Below are 22,571 nucleotides of genomic sequence, written 5' to 3'. Positions count from 1 at the left end.
TCTCTATGCTCATTCTCGTTTTCGGATTCGGATCAAGGAGCTGATAAATAAGCGATCTTGCGGGCTTTGAAACAAAAGACGGGAACTGATAATCTCTCCGATTAATCTTCTTATACATAGCCAGAAGATTGCTATCATCAAACGGCAGGTAACCCGCAAGCAACACAAACTTGTATTTTTGTTCTCTGTAATCAATTCTAAAAAACCTTGTAATTCTCTATTGAATTAATTAAGAAGCTGATCGAGTTCTTCCCTGTGGATACAGCTCACTGAGAAGTGGGTGACCGTGTAATATTGTGCGTCTCCGTTTGATCTCCGGCTTGTATTGCAGTTCATTTGATTCTTGTGTGTGTTGATATAAGTTCTTGATAGATTGAGTCCATTGAATTCAATGATCCCATTCAGATTCACATTAGTTTGCGTCCTAATTGACCTCCGTCAAGATCTTGGGCAGTTGCTAAAATTGTTTAGTTATTTTGGCATTCTGGTTACTACAAAATCTGATGCAATCCATTGATTTGTTTATTCATTTATTTTTAATCACATTGAGAATTTTGTAAATTATGTAGACTTTCTAATTCCTTGATAATCACGGTGTTTGTGGTCCCTGACTAATCATTTGTGTCAAGTTCTCTTTCCGTGTTCAGTACTTGACGTATATTTAAAAATTGCATGAGGCAATTGGTTTTGTGAATTACTGCAATTTGCCACAAATCTATAATAAATTGACTAATGACGTCACTTATTCCAGATGAACAATCTAAAATGTTTCTCTTTGAACTGATACAGCTACTGAATGATTGTCTGCTGTATTGAACATTCGATTATTTGCCTTCAAAGGTAGCATGTAATGAGCCATTTAGAGTCATCAGCAGAACAGATATGCTGCCGGAAACATGCAGAATTATATTGCATCGTTGATGTTATACAGTTCCTCACTTGCTTTAGGAAGTTTAAAACTGGAGAAAATAGAGAAATCAAACAAAGAAGCAAAATAATGGATGCCGCCCAGATAGATGACTATCGAGGATTGATTAATGAAACGGTTACATCATTCACGGAACACAATTGGGACGTTGAATTATTCACGTTTTTACTGTTTGTAAAAGCAGGTTCTTTGGGAGAAGGTAAATTAAGATGCTCATTCTCAATCATCGAGATAACATCCGACATGATTGGTCTATCAGCTGCATTCTCTTGAACGCAGAGAAGAGCCACGTTTATGTATCTAATCAGCATTGGCAATGATACTTCATCTTGCTTTATTACTGGATCCATCAATTCATGAGCTCTGTCATCTTTCCATAGACCCCAAGCCTGAAAAGAAATGTCCATGATCAATATTAGTTTAATTTACAGGAGCAATTTTTGACATTTCCAATTTATATTTTACTCATTAAAGATGGAACAATGGTGAAATAATTTGTCACTTACATATCCAAGAAGGTTAAAGGAATCACTATTGTAGACGCCAGTGTTCTTCTTGCTACTCAATGTTTCCAACATTAATACTCCAAAGCTAAACACATCTGATTTAATGGAGTACAGGCCTTCTAGGGCATACTCAGGTGACATGTAACCACTAAATTTCCATTGTTTCAATTAATATTGAGTGATCTAAGAAAACAGGACAAGCAAACATCATTTTCAGGAATGGAGTTTTACTTACTAAGTTCCAGCAATCCGTTTAGTATTTCCCTGCAACTCATCATCACCAGATATTCTTGCCATGCCAAAATCTGATATTTTGGGGTTCATGTCACTATCTAAGAGAATATTACTTGCCTTAAGATCTCTGTGAATAATTCTCAGTCTAGAATACCGATGAAGATATAATAGTCCTTGGGCAATTCCTTCAATAATTCTAACACGTGCTTGCCAACCTAGCAGGCGCTTTTTCTTTGGATCTGTTGCAATGCCAAAATGAATACTGATCAGCGTAAATGATAACAAGTTAAAAAAATGGAGATGATAAAATTCGACAGAGCACTGCAAAGTAGTGGAAATACTTAATCTTGTGAATGATAAATCACATACTGAAAAGGAAAACATCCAAGCTTTTGTTAGGCATGTACTCATAGATTAAAATGTTTTCGCCTTGTTCTACACAGCAACCGAAGAGTCTGACAAGGTGTCTGTGTTGGAGTTTTGCTATAAGCATCATCTCATTTTTAAACTCTTTGAGTCCTTGCCCTGACTGACTCGAGAGCCTTTTTACTGCAACTTCTTGTCCATTAAGTAGTCGACCCTGCATTTTTAATTTTGTTAATGTTTTACAGCAGCAGCACTTCATTAAGGACATTTGAGGTAGCAACAATTCTACCTTGTAAACAGGGCCAAAGCCACCTTCTCCAAGCTTACATTGCGTAGAAAAGTTTTCTGTAGCAGCAGATACACTGGCCAAGCTGAATAATGGCAACCAAGAATCCTTGCTCTTATCATTTCCTTCTCCATCTGCTTCACAGAGTTCATTTGTTCTTGTTGTAATGCTCATATTTATGTCAAATGCTAACAGATCCTGGTTTGTCTCCATATTCTCTGTTTCGGTAAGACAACAACTTTTAAAATTGTAAGTATACATGGTTTATCACATGCCTTATCACATGAAAATATCATTTGAGTGATATGAAGGGAAAAAATTTACCTTTCTCTTTGTGTTTTCTCCTCCTTCGCCGAAATATGTAAAAAGAAGGAAGAAGTACCAAGGGTAGAACAAGTATTACAATTATCCAGAGTAGCTTCTTGTTTCCTACATCCAGAAACATACATGTTATCAAAGAAATCGAACGAATTACAAATAAACATGTTATCAAGCTGAGCCAAATAACTTAATAACTTAAGCCACTTCTGACCTATGTTGGTTTCTTTGTTTGTTAGCTTTGTTCATCTGTTCTTTAACTAATTAATTCCGTATACTCTTGGCTCAGCTTTTAGGATGAAGCCTTACTATGACAAACAATTGGAGAAGTTTTGCTAGATCAACTTCCATATTGAAAAAGTTGATTCCAGAATGCAAAAACTGTACCTTGATCGGGAGCGGGCACTCGTATGTAGACAGACTGTCCGGTCAAGTTGCTAATTGGCTTTCTGAGATCAATCAGATCCCCAAACCACATTAAACACCCACTGCCTCCTCCTGTTAGTTTGGAATTGGCATAAGCTCTACAGGAACAGTTCTTTAAGCACTCAGCCTGACATTGGTTCAAATTCATACTGTCATTTAGGGAAACCTCTAGCAAATCAGGCGCTTTAAAGTCATCAAGCTTTATAAACTGGTCTCCACTTTTGCAATCTGAAGATCTCTCACATTTTATGGGCCAAGTCTGGTTGTCTTGTGATTTGAGTTTGAATCCCTTCAAACACTGACAAATAGGTGTCTGGTCGAGGCTGCAAATAGTGTTTGGACCACAATGCCCATAATTAAGACAAAATCCATCTGGAACTGAGAAATAGGTGTCCCAGGCGGTGCTCCTCTCGTTCCATATCAGACTCGTGAGCAGACCCGAGGCGTTGACTTTTAAGATCATTATGTTTGGACTGTTGAAGGACTCATACCTGACAGAAATTTCATCTTTATTTTCCACAAAAACTTTATCATAAAGAAAGTTTGAATTTGGAACAGCTACAAAGGCAGCTCCATTCCATTGTCCGGTACAGGAATATTTTGCAGAACCATTGAACGAACATAATTTAGGCGACACCTGAATGTCAAGTCCGAAGGTAAACTTCCCAGGGGATGGATCGTCAGCACTTTCCCATGATGATAAATATCGTTTCAGACCAGTCTTCAAGTCCCAGCCCAACTTCATGTCTGGTAACAGAGTGTCTGTTAAGTAGTCGAAGCTCTGCCACAAGTAGCTGTCAGTAGTTTGATAGCTGGAGTTATCCGTAATAACGAGGTTTCCATTATCTAAGAGTTTTGCCACTGGATTTTTCACTTGGCTAGATACGTTTGTAGACCAGATAGTGCCGTTTGTTTGGTTGAGAAGAACGAGATTTCCATTGTTGCTAATGGTTAATACTGCGTTATGATCGGAGATAGGCCTATCTCTATTGGCAACCCACAAAACCGTATCAGGGATCTTCTGGTACCATAGTCCCACGTACCTGTTCTTTGATTTTCCAGGGGAGAAAAAGCCTAGCTCAAACCTTTGAGGAGTTGAAACTAACTTCTCGCCGTCACGGATGAATGATGCTGGAGTTACTGTCTCAGCTGCTAATGAAACCTTTATGCTCAACAAGAAGATCAAAGAACAAAAGATGTTGAAGCATGGACGATTCTCCATTCATAAAACAGAGAAGAAAAATCTCTAATAATTGTTTTGAGATCGGGTTCATTTCAATTATGAAAACAAAAGTCTCGGCCAAGTGTGAAACAAACGAGTCTATTTCTTGACCTCAATTCTCATGATGTTAACTTTTGAAGTCTTGTAAACTTTCCAAAACGCGTAAGTATGGGTGGAAAAATATACGTTTGTGTTTAATGCGAAAAGATAAATTATTGCCAGATTTTCTATTTCTTAGTCCTCGTCGTAAGCAATTTTATAAGTTAGTTTGAAATTTTGAAATATGAAATTTTGAAATACTTTATCATTCGATTATTGACTTTCCAGAGACCGGTTCGGAGCCTTTCGTTCAGTTCCGATAGCTAGTCTAACGATCTCCAATGAATTGTGTCATGTAGTTGCTGACATAATCTCCCCATCAGCATTCCTGATAATGGCCCCCAAGCTTGCAATCCTTTCCAATATTAATTTCAGGACGTTGATGCAGCCTTCTGAGGGCTTATCTTACAATTCTTCCCAAAAAAATAAACAAATTTAATATTTAAGTCTAAGCTAATAAAAATTGATTTAAAGCACCTACTGCACTAAAACTTCTCTATAATTATAATATAGGGACCAAATTAATTTTATTACTGAGGTTATAACTTAAAAAAATGTAATTATAAAATTATTTCTTTAACTTAGTTATCTTTAGTATAAGTAATACAGAGATAAAGTATATACTACACTAATAGTTAAAAAATAGAGCTTGTCATATTCATTATATGGATAAGGATAAAAGAAATAAACATAATTTCAAAAAACTAGTACATGTATCTATGTAATATTAAGAATATGTAAAATTATCTTAAAAGTCTAAATATTTGTATTCTCTTTAATATCTTTCTGCCAATATAAAATTTTATAAATACTAGATAATAATTTAATAATAACTCTAAATAATAGAAGTCTTTTTTCTTTTTTTTACCAGAAGCTCGGATTGACCCTATTGAAGCTTGGGCGATGGATTTTCGTTACCCCTGGGACATGCTCTTTGCCAACCATGACACTTGGCTGGGGTCCTTGATCAATAATTTCCAAATTGAAGTAGTTTTCAGCTATGACTCTGACTTACTAGAAGATTAATGTCGCTGCATCATTAATTATTTAAAGTGATGGATATCTTGCTTTAGTTGGAGGCTTCAATCATTTGTAAAGGCTGATTAAAATTGACAGATAAAACTATAACACCCTAGACGAATCCCATATCGGTAAAGTACGGGAGAAATACTGGGTTTATAAGGGGTAATCCACACCTTAATTGGCAAGACGTGTTTTGTGGTGTATGTGCGCCCCGGGAACAAACCCTTACGGGCCTTCTTAAGGCTCAAAGTGGACAATATCTTGTCAGGTTTAAGTTGGGTCATGACAAATGGAGCGATAATATACTTGTCATTATTCTTGAAGACGTCTGCCGAAATTAATAGATTGATAAAACCACCTTACGGCAAAAATAGATAACAACCAAAGCAACTCTATTAAGTGAGATTTACACCAATGAAAGGAAAATATAAAAGAAATGATTCTATTGAATAAGAAAATTAATTTACGGTCAATTTACTAATGATTTTGCTTTCAAAATAATTACTTTTGGTTATGCTGTAAAAATAATCGGCTGTGAATAGTTTTAAAAACAATAGTTTCAAAATAAATGTTTTAATTTATTTTTAAAATTTCTAATAGTTTTAAAAACAATATTCTGTGTTTGGTAAATCTTACAATTGAACAGTTGTAAAGGTATAAACAACTAAATATAGGCACAACGTTGAATATAATATATTTATACATTTATAAACATGTATATATAAAATTTTTATATTTTGAATATATAACAATAGATAACTATAACAAATTTTTATTTTATTACTTTTAATTTTTATATTGTTATCTCAATATATAATTGGTAATAGTAATAACCTAATAATCTCCCTAAATTTTATAATTTAATTTCCTAATCAAATAAGAATAATTTAACATTTATTTTAGATATTATGGTATATGTGAGGATATATATGAAATGAAATTAAGTTTAAAACTGATTCTTAAAATCAGATTTCAAAAAGCTATTTGTTTCTTATCTTTTAAAATCTGCTCTAGAATGAAATAATTTTACCCAAAGTGATTTAAAAAAAAAAGATTTACCAAATGTCCCTAACTCTCTTCGGGATTACAATCTTTATACCCTATTATTTCTTATCCTAGCAAGTACTGTTTATTCTGTATTTGAATAAGACACATCTAACTAAGAGAGGAAAAAAGGGTGGGGAAAAAAACTCAAAGATCACTTCTTGTCCTACATCATTTTTCAATTTGGGGGCCAGCACAACATAATTCAAAATAAGGGTAGGTTTATTGCCCAGCATTGCTCCTATCCTTTAAAAAGAACCAATGATTATGATGATAATAATAGTAAAAGGAGAAGAATAAGCTGCCAAATTCAATTTAGAGCTAATAACTTTTTGACTACTTACAACAACAAATAATCTTTCACTTTGAAATCACTAATTTGAGACCTTGAAATACATAATGCTACGAGGTAGAGGGAAAGAAATGTTCCTAAAGACAGTCTCAAGTAAAGGGAGTAGGGATTCGGGAAAAGAAACTTGAAAAAAATGGCCAGTTTGGAACTACAGACACCGCGTTTGTCAGGTAATTGGAGAGGACTAGACTAAAATCAATCGGGCCCAAATTCTCTTCATCTCTCAGGTCTGAGCTCATCTCACATCATTTCATCTTGTCACAAATCCCTCCCAAGTTGTCATCTGATTCTTGTTCATTTATCATGTTCTCGATGGTGGCTTCATTTCCAGTAGCAATAAAACAATTTACAGAAATTACAAATTTTAGATCACAATATTCCTTTTTGTAAAGATCTAAGGCAAATAGGCAACCTTACTCCTAGTAGTTAAAGTTTAGATTTTCCCCCCATCTCCCCAACCTTCATATTTTTTTTGTCTCAAAATTGGTGTGTTTCATTTTGAAATCTGAGCTCTACTAGACCATCCCACCAGCTCAACATAAAGCCTGATATAAATTTTTCTCCATCAATACTTTGGGCATATGCTAGAAAACATGTCTGATGTGTATGGCACAGAAAAGTTATCAAAAAACGAGAGAAAATATTTCTCAATACCCTCCTACAATAAGTTCTTATAAATAAAAACCATTGGACGAGCTCAACATCACATTCGTCGTAATAACCAGCACCAATTTAAGAAACGGTGTACCAAAATGAAATTTTTAAATATACTACACCATTTATACAAAAGTAGTCCAATAAACAACAAGGTTGTTAATTAAATCATTATGCACGGCACATAATCATAACATACAACAATCACTAAACTAACAAACAAAAATTTAAAATTATGTTTTCACTAATTTAATTTTTAAAAATAACAAAATCCACTATTGAAATGGACGCGGACCCATCGCCCAGTACAATGGACATTTTGGGTGACGCATGTTCTTTTTATTATTATTATTATTTCTTGTTTCTTCTTCAATTCCTATTCTTCCCTATAACAATTGAGGTAGGAAGTTTTAGGAGATTTTAGGCTTTTCTTATTTTAGTCTTTTTTTTTGTTATTTTCCATTTCGAGTAGCATCTTATTAGGTATGTTTAATAATTCTAGTATAATTGTGATTTATTATTTTTCTTATTTGAGTTAACTTCGGAAGTAGGTTTATCCTATGACAAATAGGGAGATCTTGTCATTGTTTTAGTAGAATTACAGTGTTATCTAATCTTTTCATAAAGTGATATCAAAGTCTCAATGAGCCGTTTGGATTAGAACAAGATCTAATTGTATTTTAATTAGAATGTAACCTAATTGCGTTGGCTTAAGTGTTTCTAAAATGATAATCTAGTGTTCATTTATACTATCAATTTGCTTTTGCTACCTCACTGCAAAGAAAATTGATAGAGTACGAATTCTTTAAAGTTTCATGAAAGATTGATAAAAAAGACTATAAGTTCAAGTTGCAAGATGATTTGCTCCTGCACTACAATTTTCATCCTCCGGACGGTTTCAAAAGTTGAGGATTAAGAGAGTGAGAATGATGTATGATGTTTTTAGAAGATTTTATGCTTTTATTATTTTTGTCTTTTTGTTGTTATTTTCAATAGAAATTAGCATCTCATCAAGTATGTGTTTAAATATTTTTATTTTCAATATAATTGTAATTTATTTTCCCTATTTAAGTTAATTTAGGAAATCAAGTTTACCCTAGAAGTCTTGTTATTGTTTCTAGTAGAATTTTTGATTAATAAAGTTCCTCTTTTATAGTTCTCTTTTAAAATTATCTATCGAAATCTCTCTTATAGTATCGTTTGGATCCAAATGAGATTTAACCATGCTTTATTAGAGTGTAGCGTAATTGCATTGGGTTGAACCGTTTCTAAAATTATATTTAGTATTTCATTCATCCTTTCAATCCGCTTCCACTCCCCATTTGCATCATCAGGTCTCCGTATAATCGAAACTTTAAAATTGATTATTAAACAATACATCAAATTCAATAATTTTTGTCTCAATATTACTGCTCTGTTTAAAACTTACATAAGGAAATTTGTTTTGCGCAAATGCACTGCAACTGCTATAAATCCCTATGCATAACAAAACAGAAAAAATACAACATGTTTCTCTGACCTGATATAGAACAATGAATGATTGTAAACTGTGCTGAAGACTAGACGATTGGGCGTCAAAAGCCCATGAAAGAATAGGGCAATTAGGCTTCAAAATTTATTAGATACTTCTGATATGATGTGCCATTGCCATTAACCAATGCGCCCAATTTAGAATCAACAATTCAGCTACAAACATTCAAAGTACATTGCATTATACAACTTTAGAGCATTGATGTCTATCGAGAATTGATTAGTGAAACTGTTATATCATTCACCGAACAAAATTCAGATGTTCCACTGTTGGAATGAGATGAATTCTTCACATTTTTACTTCTCACAAAAGCAAGTTTCTTGAGAGAACATAAATTAAGATGCTCATTGCTAATCATTGAGACAACATCTGACATAGTTGGTCTATCTGCTACAGTCTCTTGAACACATAGAAGAGCAACCTTAACATATCTCATCAGCATTGATAATGATATTTCATCTTGCGTTATTACTGGATCGATAAGTTCATGAACTCTGTCATCTTTCCAAAGATCCCAAGCCTGTAAAGAAATATTTTGGATCAATATTAAACACTCATATTTGTTTAATTGACAGACGTAATTCTTAACTTTTGTAATTCATTCATGGAAGATCATGCGAAACCGAAACAATTTATCATTTACATGACCAAGAAGGTTAAAAGAACCGGTATTGTAGACAGCCGTGCTCTTCTTGCCACTCAATATTTCCAACATCAATACTCCAAAGCTAAACACATCTGATTTGATAGAGAAGAAGCCTCTTAGAGCATACTCAGGTGGCATATAACCACTGAAATTCCATCATTTCAATAAATATTAAAGGAGTTCAAGAACTAGATAAGCAAGCAACAATTTTTAGGAATGGAAATTTACTTACTAAGTTCCAACTATCCGTTTAGTATTTCCCTGCAACTCATCACCACCAAACATTCTTGCCATGCCAAAGTCTTAGATTTTGGGATTCATGTACCTATCTAAGAGGATATTACTTGCCTTCAGATCTCTGTGAATAATTCTTAATCTAGAATACTGATGAAGATATAATAGTCCTTGAGCTATTCCTTCGATGATTCTAGCACGTACTTGCCAATCTAACAGGCGCTTTTTGTCAATATTGGCTGCATCTAGAAGCTTTGAATAAACAAGTTTTTTGCACACGGCTTTGAAGATTGGTTTTGATGAACACGGTTTTGAAGAAGAATTTGATAAACACGGCTTTGACTTTCTTGGCCATCATTTTGCTATAAATACAAGTGCAAATGAAGAGCTTATTCATTCCATTTTTAGAGAGCAAGTTAGCAGTTGAGAGAGAGTTTAGAGAGCTTGCATTTATAAGCTCTTGTTACAGTGATTGAGAGAGTTTAGGTGTATTGGGGTTTTGGGAAGTGAGCTAAAATACTACAATACTTGTAACTCTTTTTCACTAGTAAAATATTTCCTTCTGTCTTCGCTCGTGGATGTAGGCTAAAAGCCGAACCACGTAATTTCTGGTGTCCTCTATTGTGCTTGTTCTTTATTTTCTTACAATTTCAACTTAGCTACGTGTCTGCTCTACCCATCAATTTCCTAACAGTGGTATTAGAGCAATTTGTTGTATTTTTGGAGTCGGGTACTGTTCACGTAAGGGGTACTGTTCACGTATACGGCACTGTTCACGTATATGATACTATTCACGTATACGGTACTATTCACGTATACGGTACTATTCACGTATATGGTACTGTTCACGTATACGGTACTATTCACGTATACGGTACTATTCACGTGAAACGGTGGGAGCGATCCAAGAATCTTGCGGTGTAAAGCAGGGAATAGTGGTGTGAGTAAAGCAACTGTGTGGTTTTGTACATATCTAGGAAAGTTTTGTCACAAAGGCGATAAAAGCTTAAGGAGTCTGGGTTTTAAGTGGGACCATTGTGACCCCTCCAGTTTTTCCTGGGAACTTTCCTGATGTGCATTCTCACACATACTCACAACTATTCAAGGTGGTACACTAACTTGTGTGCAGTATTTATCAACAAAATGGCAGCAAAGTATGAAATTGAGAAATTTAACGGAAATAATTTTTCGTTGTGGAAAATGAAGATGAAAACTGTATTGAGGAAAAATAATTGTTTGGCAGCAATTGGAGAAAGACCCATAGAGATAACTGATGACAAGTGGAACGAGGTAGACGGCAACGCCATTTCTTATCTACACTTGGCACTTGCAGACGGAGTATTATCCAGTGTGGCCGAGAAAAATACAGCGAAAGAAATTTGGGATACTCTTACAAAATTGTACGAGGCCAAGTCACTACACAACAAAATCTTCTTGAAGAGAAAACTCTATACTCTTCGAATGGCAGAATCTACAATGGTGACCGACCACATCAACACCTTGAAGACTCTATTTTCACAACTCACAACGTTGGGTCATAATATAGAGGAAAATGAACGTGCAGAGCTTCTACTTCAAAGTCTACCAGATTCATATGATCAACTCATCATCAACCTGACGAACAACAATCCAGTGGAGAGTCTAGTTTTCGACGATGTTGCAGCCTCCGTATTAAATGAGGAGAGCAGGCGAAAAAATAAGGAAAACAGACAAGCAAGTTCGCAGCAAGCGGAGGCGCTATCAGTGACGAGAGGGAGATCAACGGAACGTGGCCCCAGTGGGAGTCAAAATCATGGTAGATCAAAATCCAGAAGTAAGAAGAATGTTAAATGCTACAACTGTGGCAAGAAAGGGCACGTCAAGAAAAAGTGTTGGAGTAACCAGAAGAGAAGAGAGGGTAAAGAACCTGAGTCATCAAATGCTCAGGGGTGTGTAGCAAGTACCTCGGATAATGGCGAAAGTCTTTACAGCGAGGCAACAACTGTTTCAGAAGGCAGAAAATGACTTTCTGATATCTGGCTTATAGACTCATGAGCTACCTAGCACATGACCTCTAGGAGAAAATGGTTCCACACATATGAACCTATCTCAGGAGGATCTGTATATATGGGAGATGATCATGCCTTGGAGATCGCTAGTATTGGTACTATCAAAATAAAAATGTTTGATGGTACAATTCGCACAATTGGAGAGGTACAACATGTCAATGGCCTGAAGAAAAATCTATTGTCTTTGGGACATATGGATAGTCATGGGTACAAAACTCATGTGGAGAATGGAATTATGAAGATCGTTAAAGGTGCGCTTGTATTGATGAAGGTAGAAAAGATCAATGCTAATTTATTCATGGTTAAAGGAGAAACACTACAGGAGGCTGATGCGCGTGTCGCGTCAAATGGAGAAGAATCAACGATGATGTGGCATCTCAAACTTGGCCACATGTCAGAACAAGGCTTGAAGATTCTCTTTGAGCGAAAATTACTTCCGGGGCTCAAATCGGTAAGTTTACCATTTTGCGAGCATTGTGTTACAAGTAAGCAGCATAGATTAAAATTCAGTAGATCTATTGCTAGAAGTAAATGCATTCTAGACTTGATTCATTCTGATGTTTGGGAATCACCGGATATATCCATGGGAGGTGCAAAGTACATGGTGACTTTCATTGATGATTATTCCAGAAGATGTTGGGTGTACCCAATTAAGAAAAAGTCAGATATATTTCCTGTGTTTAAAGAATACAAAGCGCGGGTGGAACTTGAATCTGGTAAAAAGATTAAGTGCTTGAGGACGGATAATGGTGGAGAGTATACAGACGGTGAGTTTCTTGTTTTCTGTAAGCAATAAGATATTCAGAGGCAGTTCACGGTGGCATACACTCCTCAACAAAATAGAGTGGCATAGCGGATGAACAGAACTCTTACAGAACGAATAAGAGCTATGTTGAGGACTGCTGGTCTACCCAATTCATTCTGGACAGAAGCAGCCAAAACTGCCTATTATATAGTAAATCGATCACCATCTACAGCGATGGAGATGTGGATTGAAAAGCCAGCTGATTATTCCTACCTACATGCATTTGGATGTCCTGTGTACGTGATGTACAATGCCCAAGAAAGAACAAAGCTGGATGCAAAATCTAAAAAATGTATCTTCTTGGGATATGCTGATGGAGTAAAGGGGTATCGTCTGTGGGACCCTACTGCCCACAAGATCGTCATCAGCAGGGATGTTATTTTTGTAGAAGATCAACTGTAAAGAAAAGATGAAGATGATGGCACTATAAAAGAAAAGTCAGAGACTGTGCCGGTATATGTCGAAAATAATCCAGAAAATTTAGATTCTTTTGAAGCAGCACCAGAGCACGAGGAACAAGAACCAGTAGAGTCTGAGGCTCCAGAAGTTCGTCGGTCAACTCGTGAGAGACGACCGCCAACGTTGCACTCGGAGTATGTCACAGAGATCAATGTTGCATACTGTCTTCTAACAGAGGATGGAGAGCATTCAACTTTCCATGAAGCTTTAAACAGCTCATATGTTGCTTTGTGGATGACAGCAATGCAGGAAGAAATTAAAGCTTTACACAAGAACAAGACATGGGAACTTGTACCACTACCACGTGGAAGAAAAGCCATTGGAAACAAATTGGTCTACAAGATCAAACGTGATGGTAATGACCAAGTGGAGCGGTATCGTGCGAGATTGGTGATGAAATGATGTGCTCAGAAAGAAGGTATTGACTTCAACGAGATATTTTCTCCGGTGGTTCGACTCACAACAGTCAGAATAGTCTTGGCGATGTGTGCTACATTTGACTTACATCTAGAGCAGTTAGATGTGAAAACTGCATTTCTTCATGGAGAACTTGAAGAAGAAATATATATGCTCCAACCAGAAGGTTTTGCAGAAACAGGAAAGGAGAACTTGGTTTGCATGTTGAACAAATCTCTATACGGTCTCAAACAGGCGCCGAGGTGTTGGTATAAAAGATTTGATTCCTTCATTATGAGCCTTGGATACAACAGACTCAGTTCAGACCATTGTACATATTACAAGAGGTTTGAAGATAATGATTTCATTATTTTGCTGTTGTATGTGGATGACATGTTGGTAGCAGGTCCCAACAAAGATCGAATCTAAGAATTGAAGGCACAGTTGGCTAGAGAGTTTGAAATGAAGGACTTGGGACCAGCAAACAAGATTCTAGGGATGCAAATTCACCGAGACAGAAATAACAAGAAGATTTGGCTTTCACAGAAGAATTAATTGAAGAAAATCTTGAGACGCTTCAACATGCAAGATTGTAAGTCAATTTCTACCCCACTTCCTGTTAATTTCAAATTATCCTCAAGTATGTGTCCTAGCAATGAAGCAAAGAGGAAGGAGATGTCTCGAGTACCGTATGCATCAGCAGTGGAAAGTTTGATGTTCGCTAAGATATGTACTAGACCAGACATTGCACAAGCAGTGGGAGCGGTCAGTCGATACATGGCAAATCCTGGTGGAGAGCATTGGATAGCTGTGAAGAGAATTCTGAGATACATCAAAGGAACCTCAGATGTTGCATTATGTTATGGAGGATCAGAGTTTACTGTCAGGGGCTATATGGATTCAGATTTTGCAGGAGACCTTGATAAAAGAAAATCCACTACTGGTTATGTGTTTGCACTTGCAGGAGCAGCTGTAAGCTGGGTTTCAAAACTACAGACCGTTGTGGCTTTATCTACAACAGAAGTAGAGTACATGGCAGCTACACAAGCTTGCAAGGAAGCTATTTGGATACAAATGTTATTGGAGGAGCTCGGGCACAAATAAGAGAAAATTTCTGTGTTTTGTGACAGTCAGAGTGCTTTGCACATTGCAAGGAATCCATCATTTCATTCCAGGACAAAGCACATAGGAGTTCAGTATCACTTCGTTCGAGAAGTAGTGGAAGACGGAAATGTGGATTTACAGAAAATCCATACTAAGGAGAACCTAGCAGATGTTTTGACCAAGCCGATAAATACTGATAAGTTTGTCTGGAGTATATCCTCTTGTGGCTTAGCAGAAACGTAGGCAATATGATTATGGCGAAGCAGAAAGGATGGTGTAGAGATTGATTGATTTTCAATTTAATCTCCAAGTGGGAGAATGTCAATATTGGCTGCATCTAGAAGCTTTGAATAAACAAGCTTTTTGCACACGGCTTTGAAGATTGGTTTTGATGAACACGGTTTTGAAGAAGAATTTGATAAACACGGCTTTGACTTTCTTGGCCATCATTTTGCTATAAATACAAGTGCAAATGAAAAGCTTATTCATTCCATTTTTAGAGAGCAAGTTAGCAGTTGAGAGAGAGTTTAGAGAGCTTGCATTTATAAGCTCTTGTTACAGTGATTGAGAGAGTTTAGGTGTATTGGGGTTTTGGGAAGTGAGCTAAAATACTACAATACTTGTAACTCTTTTTCACTAGTAAAATATTTCATTCTGTCTTCGCTCATGGATGTAGGCTAAAAGCCGAACCACGTAATTCCTGGTGTCCTCTATTGTGCTTGTTCTTTATTTTCTTACAATTTCAACTTAGCTGCGTGTCTGCTCCACCCACCAATTTCCTAACACTTTGGGAAGAACTGATCCGTTGGTACACATAGAGCGCTTCAACGACATAACTGGGGTACAAGGATTATCTCAATCCCAAAGGTGCAGGGTGTTCCCACTATCCCTTGAGGGACGTGCACGAGAGTGGTACAGGAAACTTCCTCGGGGCAGTATTAAAACCTTCGAGCAGATGTGCCAGGAATTTGCAGAGCAGTTTAGTGGGGCAATGGCACCAGAGGATGACATGATGGAGCTGAAAAGCATGAAGCAGGGAGAGCAAGAAACCCTTCGGGAATTCATCAAGAGGTTTCATCGTGCTGTCCTCGACTTGGGAGCATTCAACCACCCTCAGGCGTTAAGGGGATTGAAAGAAGGGGTAAAGATAGGAAGGTTGTGGTACAACTTGAGAAGCCCGGTTATTCAGACGTATGCGGCCGCATACGAGCAGGCTAAGAGAGACATTGAGATTGAAGAGGAGAAGGCCGCACGGATTAAAACAGACCAGTTAGATGGGTTGGGGAGGAAAGAGAAGAAAGCATTACCAGGGAATGGGCCGATTAAGAGGAGGGATCACCAGACCTCGGGTAGTGGAGCAGGAGGTCGGGTAATTGCTTACCAGCCTCATCAGAGGCCACCACAGTATCAGCGCAGCAGGGCGCAACCTCCTCGTTCCCCAGCTAGGGAGCCTTGGAGAAGACATGATTCGGCATATGGTGGTCTTCATCAACATCCCCACGGTAGCAGAGGGAGCAGACCAGAAGTACTGCCAACGCCACCAACTCAGAACGGAGCAAACAGAGAAAGAGCAGTGCACCTGATCGACCAAAACCAGGACTATGGGCGGTATACTTCCTTGAAGATGTCCCTGGATGAGGTGTATGAAGCCATAAAGGATCGAGGGCTGCTGTACCTCCCTGTCCCAATAACAAAGCCATCCAGCAGGAGGGATAGGAGACGCTATTGTAAGTTTCATGGCACTCATGGCCACACCACAGCAGATTGCAGGGATCTCAAGACCCAGGTTAAAGATTTGGTGAGAAATCGGTATCTGGACGAGTTTATAGATGGGACATTCCCAATGGTAGCATCAACAAGTGAAGGGGAGCAGAGTGACAGGAATTTGAGGCGCGAGCAGCCCACAGTAAGGGTGATAGCCGGGGGCCCAACATTGGCTGGAGATTCCAACAGGTCGAGGAAGAATTATGCTAGATACGCCATGACCAGCAAAGAGGTATTCTTCAACACCCCAGCAGCCAAACGTGCAAGAGTTAGGCAAGTGCCAATCATGTGGACAGATGAGGATGAGGAAGGGATTTTATACCCTCATGAGGATGCTTTGGTCATCAAGGCCACTGTTGCTATTAAGAAGTTTGACAGGATATTGGTTGACACAGGGAGCTCAGTTGACGTATTATTTAAGTCAACCCTGGAGGAGATGGGAATAGCAGACGGGAAGCTGGAATATACCAACACCTCCCTGAAAGGGTTTGGGGGAGGAAAACTGATCCCTCTGGGCATGGTCGAGCTGCCGATCACAATTAGGAGCTCCCCGACGGAAAGGACAATGATGCTGGACTTTGTGGTGGTAGACGAAGAAGGTCCTTACCAGATGATCCTAGGCCGGCCGTTTCTAAGGATGAGCAAAGCAGTGCTGTCCAACCACTATCTGGCTCTGAAGTACCAGGTGAATAAGATAGTTGGAGTGGTACGAGGAGACCAGAGGATCGCAAGAAGCTGCTACTCCTCGGCAGCAAGGAAAGCAATGCAGATAACATCCCTCGATACCCGAGTGGAAAACAAGAACGGCAAACAAGAACCTGTAGAGGATCTGGAAACAGTAAGCCTGGGACCAGAGAATCCGGGAAAGACGATCAGAATCGGGTCAAGACTTAAGGGAGAGCAAAAGCAGGAGTTGGTGAAATGCTTACAGGCTCATGCAGATGTGTTTGCTTGGACACACGAAGACATGCCAGGGATTGACCCTGAGGTAGCATGTCATAAGTTGGCAATAAAGAAAGGTGCTCGGGCAGTACGGCAGAAGAGGAGGTGCTTCAACCAGGAGAGGTATGAGGCCATAAATGGCGAGGTGGAGAAGCTCTTGAGAGCAGGGTTCATTCGGGAAGTCAATTACCCTAAATGGATATCGAATGTGGTGTTGGTAAAGAAAGCAAATGGCAAGTGGAGGATGTGTGTGGACTTCACAGACCTTAACAAGGCGTGCCCAAAAGATAGCTTCCCTTTACCAAAGATCGATCAGCTAATAGATTCAACGGCTGGACACGGTCTGCTCAGTTTCATGGACGCGTTCTTGGGATACAACCAAATCCCCATGTACGAGCAGGATGAGGAGAGCACGGCTTTCATCACTAACCAGGGTTTGTTCTGTTACAGGGTAATGCCATTTGGTCTCAAAAATGCTGGGGCCACCTATCAGAGGCTGGTGAACAAAGTCTTTAAGCCATTGATCGGGAAAACCATGGAGGTGTACGTGGATGACATGATCACCAAATCTAAAATCCTGAAGGAACATGTCAGACACCTCGAGGAGACCTTCGGGCTTTTGAGGAAGTATAAGATGAAGCTCAACCCGGAGAAGTGCGCTTTCGGGGTCGAGTCAGGGAAATTCCTTGGATTCATGGTGAGCCATAGAGGGATTGAAGCAAATCTCGAGAAAATCCAGGCGATTGTGCAGATGAGGTCTCCTCGTAACCTGAAGGAAATGCAGAGCCTCACGGGGAGGTTGGCGGCGTTGAACAGATTCATATCCAAGGCTACAGATAAGTGTCAGCCATTCTTTCAAGTGATAAGGAGGGGGAAGAAAACAGAATGGACACCAGAATGCGAGGAAGCCTTCCAGAACTTGAAGCAGTACTTGCAGTAAGCTCCACTGCTGTCCACACCGAGGGATGGGGACAAGTTATATCTGTATTTGGCGGTATCGGATCGAGCCGCTAGTTCTGTTCTGGTGAGAGAGGAAGAAGGAGTTCAGTATCCGATATACTACACCAACAAGGCCCTGCTCGACGCTGAGACCAGATACCCACCGTTGGAGAAATGGGCACTTGCCCTTGTAGTTGCGGCTCGGTAGTTGAGGCCATATTTTCAAGCATTCCCAGTCTCGGTAATAACAAACCAACCATTGCGTCAAACTTTGCACAAGCCAGATGCTTCTGGTCAGCTCGTCAAGTGGGCTATAGAGCTGAGCGAGTTCGACATAGACTACAAACCCCGAGCAACGATAAAGGCTCAGGCAATGGCCGACTTCGTAGCAGAATTCATAGAGCCTGAAGTGTGTTTAGACCAGCAAGATGTAGTTACAGACAGTGGCGAAGCTCAAGTATGGCAGATGTCTGTGGATGAGTCGTCAGGGGAGCAGGGTTCAGGAGCAGGGATTGTATTGGAAGGCCCTGAGGGAGAGGAGATCTCTTATGCTGTAAAGTTAGAATTCGCAGCCACCAATAACCAGGCAGAGTATGAAGCCTTGATAGCAGGATTGGAGTTGGCTAAGGCCGTGAGAGCAGATAAGGTGAAGATCAGAACTGATTCCCAGCTGGTCGCGAATCATATCAGTGAAAGATTTCAACCAAGAGAGGAGAAGATAGAACAGTATTTGAAGATAGTCAGGCGGATGATGGGGAAATTTGAAGCAGTGGAGGTGATACAAATCCCCAGAGAGCAGAATAGTCGAGCAGATATTTTGGCCAGGATGGCAGCGGTAGCAGACCCAAAAATGCCAAAGTCGGTCCCTCTAGAGGTGAAGTCCAGCTCGAGCATCGAGCAGAATCTGGGGGTATTGCAGATAGAACAAAAATGCACGTGGATGGACCTGATAACTTCATACCTTAGAGACGGGGTATTGCCACCAGATAAGCTGCGGGCTCGGAAGATTAGAGCCTAGGCCTCGAGATACACGATGATTGACGGGGTACTGTATCGGCGAGGGTATACACTACCTTTCCTTCGGTGTTTGGATGAGGACGACGCAGATTACGTTCTAAGGGAAATACATGAAGGAATTTATGGGAATCATTCTGGTGGGAGGTCCCTGGCCCACAAGGCTCTAAGGCAGGGATATTTCTGCCCGACAATGCACCAGGATGCACAAAAGAAGACCAGGAGCTGTGTAAGCTGCCAGATTTTTGCAAGTTTCTCCAACCAACCACCAGAGAAGCTCACCTCTATGGCCTCCCCTTGGTCATTTGCTCAATGGGGGATTGATCTGATCGGCCCGCTGCCAAAGGGACGAGGAGCAGCAACGCATGCAATAGTTTCCATAGATTACTTCACGAAGTGGATTGAGGTTGAAGCCCTTAGCAGGATCACAGAGAAGAAAACAACAGACTTTGTGTGGAGAAACCTGGTATGTCGATACGGGATCCCATATGCCCTGGTAACAGATAATGGCAGGCAGTTCGATAATCACAGCTTCAGGGATTTCTGCCAGAACCTCGGGATAGAGCTGAAGTATTGCTCGCCTGCTCACCCCCAATCGAATGGACAAGTAGAAGCAGCCAACAAGACAATCAAGAGGCTTTTGAAAACTAGGCTTGGAGCAAAAAAGGGTGCATGGGTTGATGAGCTGTCAGGTGCGCTATGGGCATACAGAACAACCCACAAAACAGCAACTGGGGAGACACCGTTCGCCCTGGCTTTCGGACATGAAGCGGTCGTGCCAGCTGAGATAGGAACGACCACGCACCGAACAGATCATTTCAATGAGCAGGATAACGATGAGCAGATGTGTCTGAATCTTGATCTGCTAACGAAAAAGAGGGAGCAAGCAGCTGGTCAATCTGCCATTTACCAGCAAAGGGTTGCTCGCTATTATAACCAGAAGGTGAACATACGGCAGTTCAAGGTCGGAGATTGGGTGTTAAGGAAAGTGAATCAGAACACCAAAGACTCGACTCAAGGAGTGCTCGGTCCGAATTGGGAGGGGCCGTATAGAGTCAAACAGCTAGTTGGACCAGGAGCTTACAAGCTGGTTCGCATGGATGGCCACGAGGTGAAGCGCCCATGGAACGCAGCACATCTCAGGAAATATTTCCAGTAAGAGTCGTTAATATTTCCAAATTCTTTCTGTTCGTAGTTGTTGTTATTTATTTTATGTCCAAACAATTTCGTGTAAGTTGAATCCTGCAATTAATGGAACGTCGAGGAACTTCATTCACTTGAAACTGTGAAAAGTCACTAAGGCATGCAAAGGCTCACCAAGTCTCAAAGCCTGTTTATGGCGAGACAGAAGCCAAGCATACCAGGATCTGCTCGACCGCGAGAAGGCAAGCAGAATCCCCAAGCATCGAAGAAGTCACTAAGGCATGCAAAGGCTCACCAAGTCTCAAAGCCTGTTTATGGCGAGACCAGAAGCCAAGCGTGCCAGGATCTGCTCGACCGCGAGAAGGCTAGCAGAATCCCAAGCTTTGAAGAAATTACCTAAGGCATGCAAAGGCTCGACAAAGTCTCAAAGCCTGTTTATGGCGAGACAGAAGCCAAGCGTGCCAGGATCTGTTCGGCCGCGAGTAGGCTAGCAGAATCCCAAGCTTTGAAGAAATTACCTAAGGCATGCAAAGGCTCGACAAAGTCTCAAAGCCTGTTTATGGCGAGACCAGAAGCCAAGCGTGCCAGGATCTGCTCGGCCGCGAGAAGGCTAGCAGAATTCCAAGCTTTGAAGAAATTACCTAAGGCATGCAAAGGCTCGACAAAGTCTCAAAGCCTGTTTATGGCGAGACCAGAAGCCAAGCGTGCCAGGATCTGCTCGGCCGCGAGAAGGCTAGCAAAATCCCAAGCTTTGAAGAAATTACCTAAGGCATGCAAAGGCTCGACAAAGTCTCAAAGCCTGTTTATGGCGAGACCAGAAGCCAAGCGTGCCAGGATCTGCTCGGTCGCGAGAAGGCTAGCAGAATTCCAAGCTTTGAAGAAATTACCTAAGGCATGCAAAGGCTCGACAAAGTCTCAAAGCCTGTTTATGGCGAGACCAGAAGCCAAGCGTGCCAGGATATGCTCGGCCGCGAGAAGGCTAGCAAAATCCCAAGCTTTGAAGAAATTACCTAAGGCATGCAAAGGCTCGACAAAGTCTCAAAGCCTGTTTATGGCGAGACCAGAAGCCAAGCGTGCCAGGATCTGCTCGACCGCGAAAAGGCTAGCAGAATCCCAAGCTTTGAAGAAATTACCTAAGGCATGCAAAGGCTCACCAAGTCTCAAAGCCTGTTTATGGCGAGACCAGAAGCCAAGCGTGCCAGGATCTGCTCGACCACGAGAAGGCGAGCAGAATCCCAAGCATTGAAGAATTTACTAGTGCATGCAAAGGCTCACCAAGTCTCAAAGCCTGTTTATGGCGAGACCAGAAGCCAGGCGTGCCAGGATCTGCTCGACCAAGCGAAGGTGAGTAGACCACCAAAGTTTCCAGTCTTGATTCGTTTCACTCTCAACACTAGAAACTGGGGGACCGGTGTTTGAGGGAAATACTCGGACGAGACCAGACGTGATGAGCAGATGTTTGGTGGCAGAAGTCTGTGAGCAGGTGTGTCCTGTAAGAGCCAGGTAGCAGGGGAACAGGGGCAGGAATATCCTGCTCATCCACGAGCACGTCATCCGCGAGGCCAATTTCCTGTAAGAAGCATAAAGCCATTCCTGTTGTATTCTCGCTAAGGGTTTATTCGAGGAGACCCAGTCAACGACAGTTGGCAAGACATGCTCTCCAGCCCGAGAATCTAGGCACGAAGGCCACGCAACCACCCACGACTACGGAAATGGGGAATCCACGTTCGAGAGGTGGGAGGATAACGGGCGTAGACTGCGGAAAACTGGGATTCAGAGGAAGCCTATAAAAAGGTAGCCAACGAAGGTAAAAGGGTTAGTAATTTTGAGATTAGAAGGGAGATAAAGAAATTCTAAAGAAGAGAAAACTACCCAAAAGCCATAAGATCTGTGGCAAGCGTTCCCCGAACCTTCATATCTGACTTGAGCGTCGGAGGGTTTGCGCCGGGAAAACAATCGGCGTACTCTGACTTGTCTATGTGCGTAGGAACCTCTGGAGAAGAAGCTTTACGAGGAGAGATCCTGGTCATTGTTAAGTTGATCGAGAAGAGACCCTGGTCGTAGAACGAGGAGAACCAGAATCTCGCA

At 40.3% G+C, this 22,571-nt stretch overlaps 2 protein-coding genes across 3 annotated transcripts; both read right to left on the bottom strand.

Annotated features, from left to right (window-relative positions):
• Positions 1-986: 986 nt before the first annotated feature.
• LOC102624303 (receptor-like serine/threonine-protein kinase SD1-8) lies at positions 987-4,478 on the bottom strand. Of its 2 annotated transcripts, XM_052434173.1 has the most exons (7): positions 3,026-4,473; positions 2,645-2,749; positions 2,324-2,538; positions 2,038-2,248; positions 1,670-1,907; positions 1,435-1,582; positions 987-1,317 (listed from the first exon to the last, which is right to left on the bottom strand). In XM_052434173.1, the coding sequence occupies exons 1-7, from the start codon at positions 4,284-4,286 to the stop codon at positions 1,021-1,023; spliced, it is 2,475 nt and encodes an 824-aa protein (XP_052290133.1). In that variant the 5' UTR covers positions 4,287-4,473; the 3' UTR covers positions 987-1,020. The 2 variants fall into 2 exon arrangements, with proteins under 2 accessions (XP_052290133.1, XP_015384810.2); XM_015529324.3 differs by lacking the exon at positions 1,435-1,582 and having other exon boundaries at positions 1,171-1,317; positions 3,026-4,478.
• A 4,716-nt stretch (positions 4,479-9,194) lies between these two features.
• Positions 9,195-9,929, bottom strand: LOC127899949 (cysteine-rich receptor-like protein kinase 18). The gene is made up of 3 exons (XM_052434108.1): positions 9,868-9,929; positions 9,633-9,780; positions 9,195-9,509 (listed from the first exon to the last, which is right to left on the bottom strand). Exons 1-3 carry the CDS (start codon positions 9,927-9,929, stop codon positions 9,195-9,197), a joined length of 525 nt encoding a protein of 174 aa, XP_052290068.1.
• Positions 9,930-22,571: the final 12,642 nt, after the last annotated feature.

This window comes from Citrus sinensis, chromosome 9 (genome assembly GCF_022201045.2).
Source record: "Citrus sinensis cultivar Valencia sweet orange chromosome 9, DVS_A1.0, whole genome shotgun sequence".
NCBI classification, from domain to species: domain Eukaryota; kingdom Viridiplantae; phylum Streptophyta; class Magnoliopsida; order Sapindales; family Rutaceae; genus Citrus; species Citrus sinensis.
This window is presented reverse-complemented; position numbering and strand designations above follow the sequence as displayed.

What these genes read in the sequence shown, in the direction of transcription:
- LOC102624303 (XM_052434173.1), bottom strand. Translation starts at nt 4,286, where the DNA reads ATGGAGAATCGTCCATGCTTCAACATCTTTTGTTCTTTGATCTTCTTG. An exon ending in GAGAAAACACAAAGAGAAAG is followed by an intron (nt 2,539 to 2,644) that starts GTAAATTTTTTC and finishes TTACCGAAACAG; the next exon opens with AGAATATGGAGACAAACCAG. An exon ending in GCTTTGGCCCTGTTTACAAG is followed by an intron (nt 2,249 to 2,323) that starts GTAGAATTGTTG and finishes TTAAAAATGCAG; the next exon opens with GGTCGACTACTTAATGGACA.
- LOC127899949 (XM_052434108.1), bottom strand. Translation starts at nt 9,929, where the DNA reads ATGGCAAGAATGTTTGGTGGTGATGAGTTGCAGGGAAATACTAAACGG. An exon ending in AAACGGATAGTTGGAACTTA is followed by an intron (nt 9,781 to 9,867) that starts GTAAGTAAATTT and finishes ATGGAATTTCAG; the next exon opens with TGGTTATATGCCACCTGAGT. An exon ending in CTTTTAACCTTCTTGGTCAT is followed by an intron (nt 9,510 to 9,632) that starts GTAAATGATAAA and finishes ATTTCTTTACAG; the next exon opens with GCTTGGGATCTTTGGAAAGA.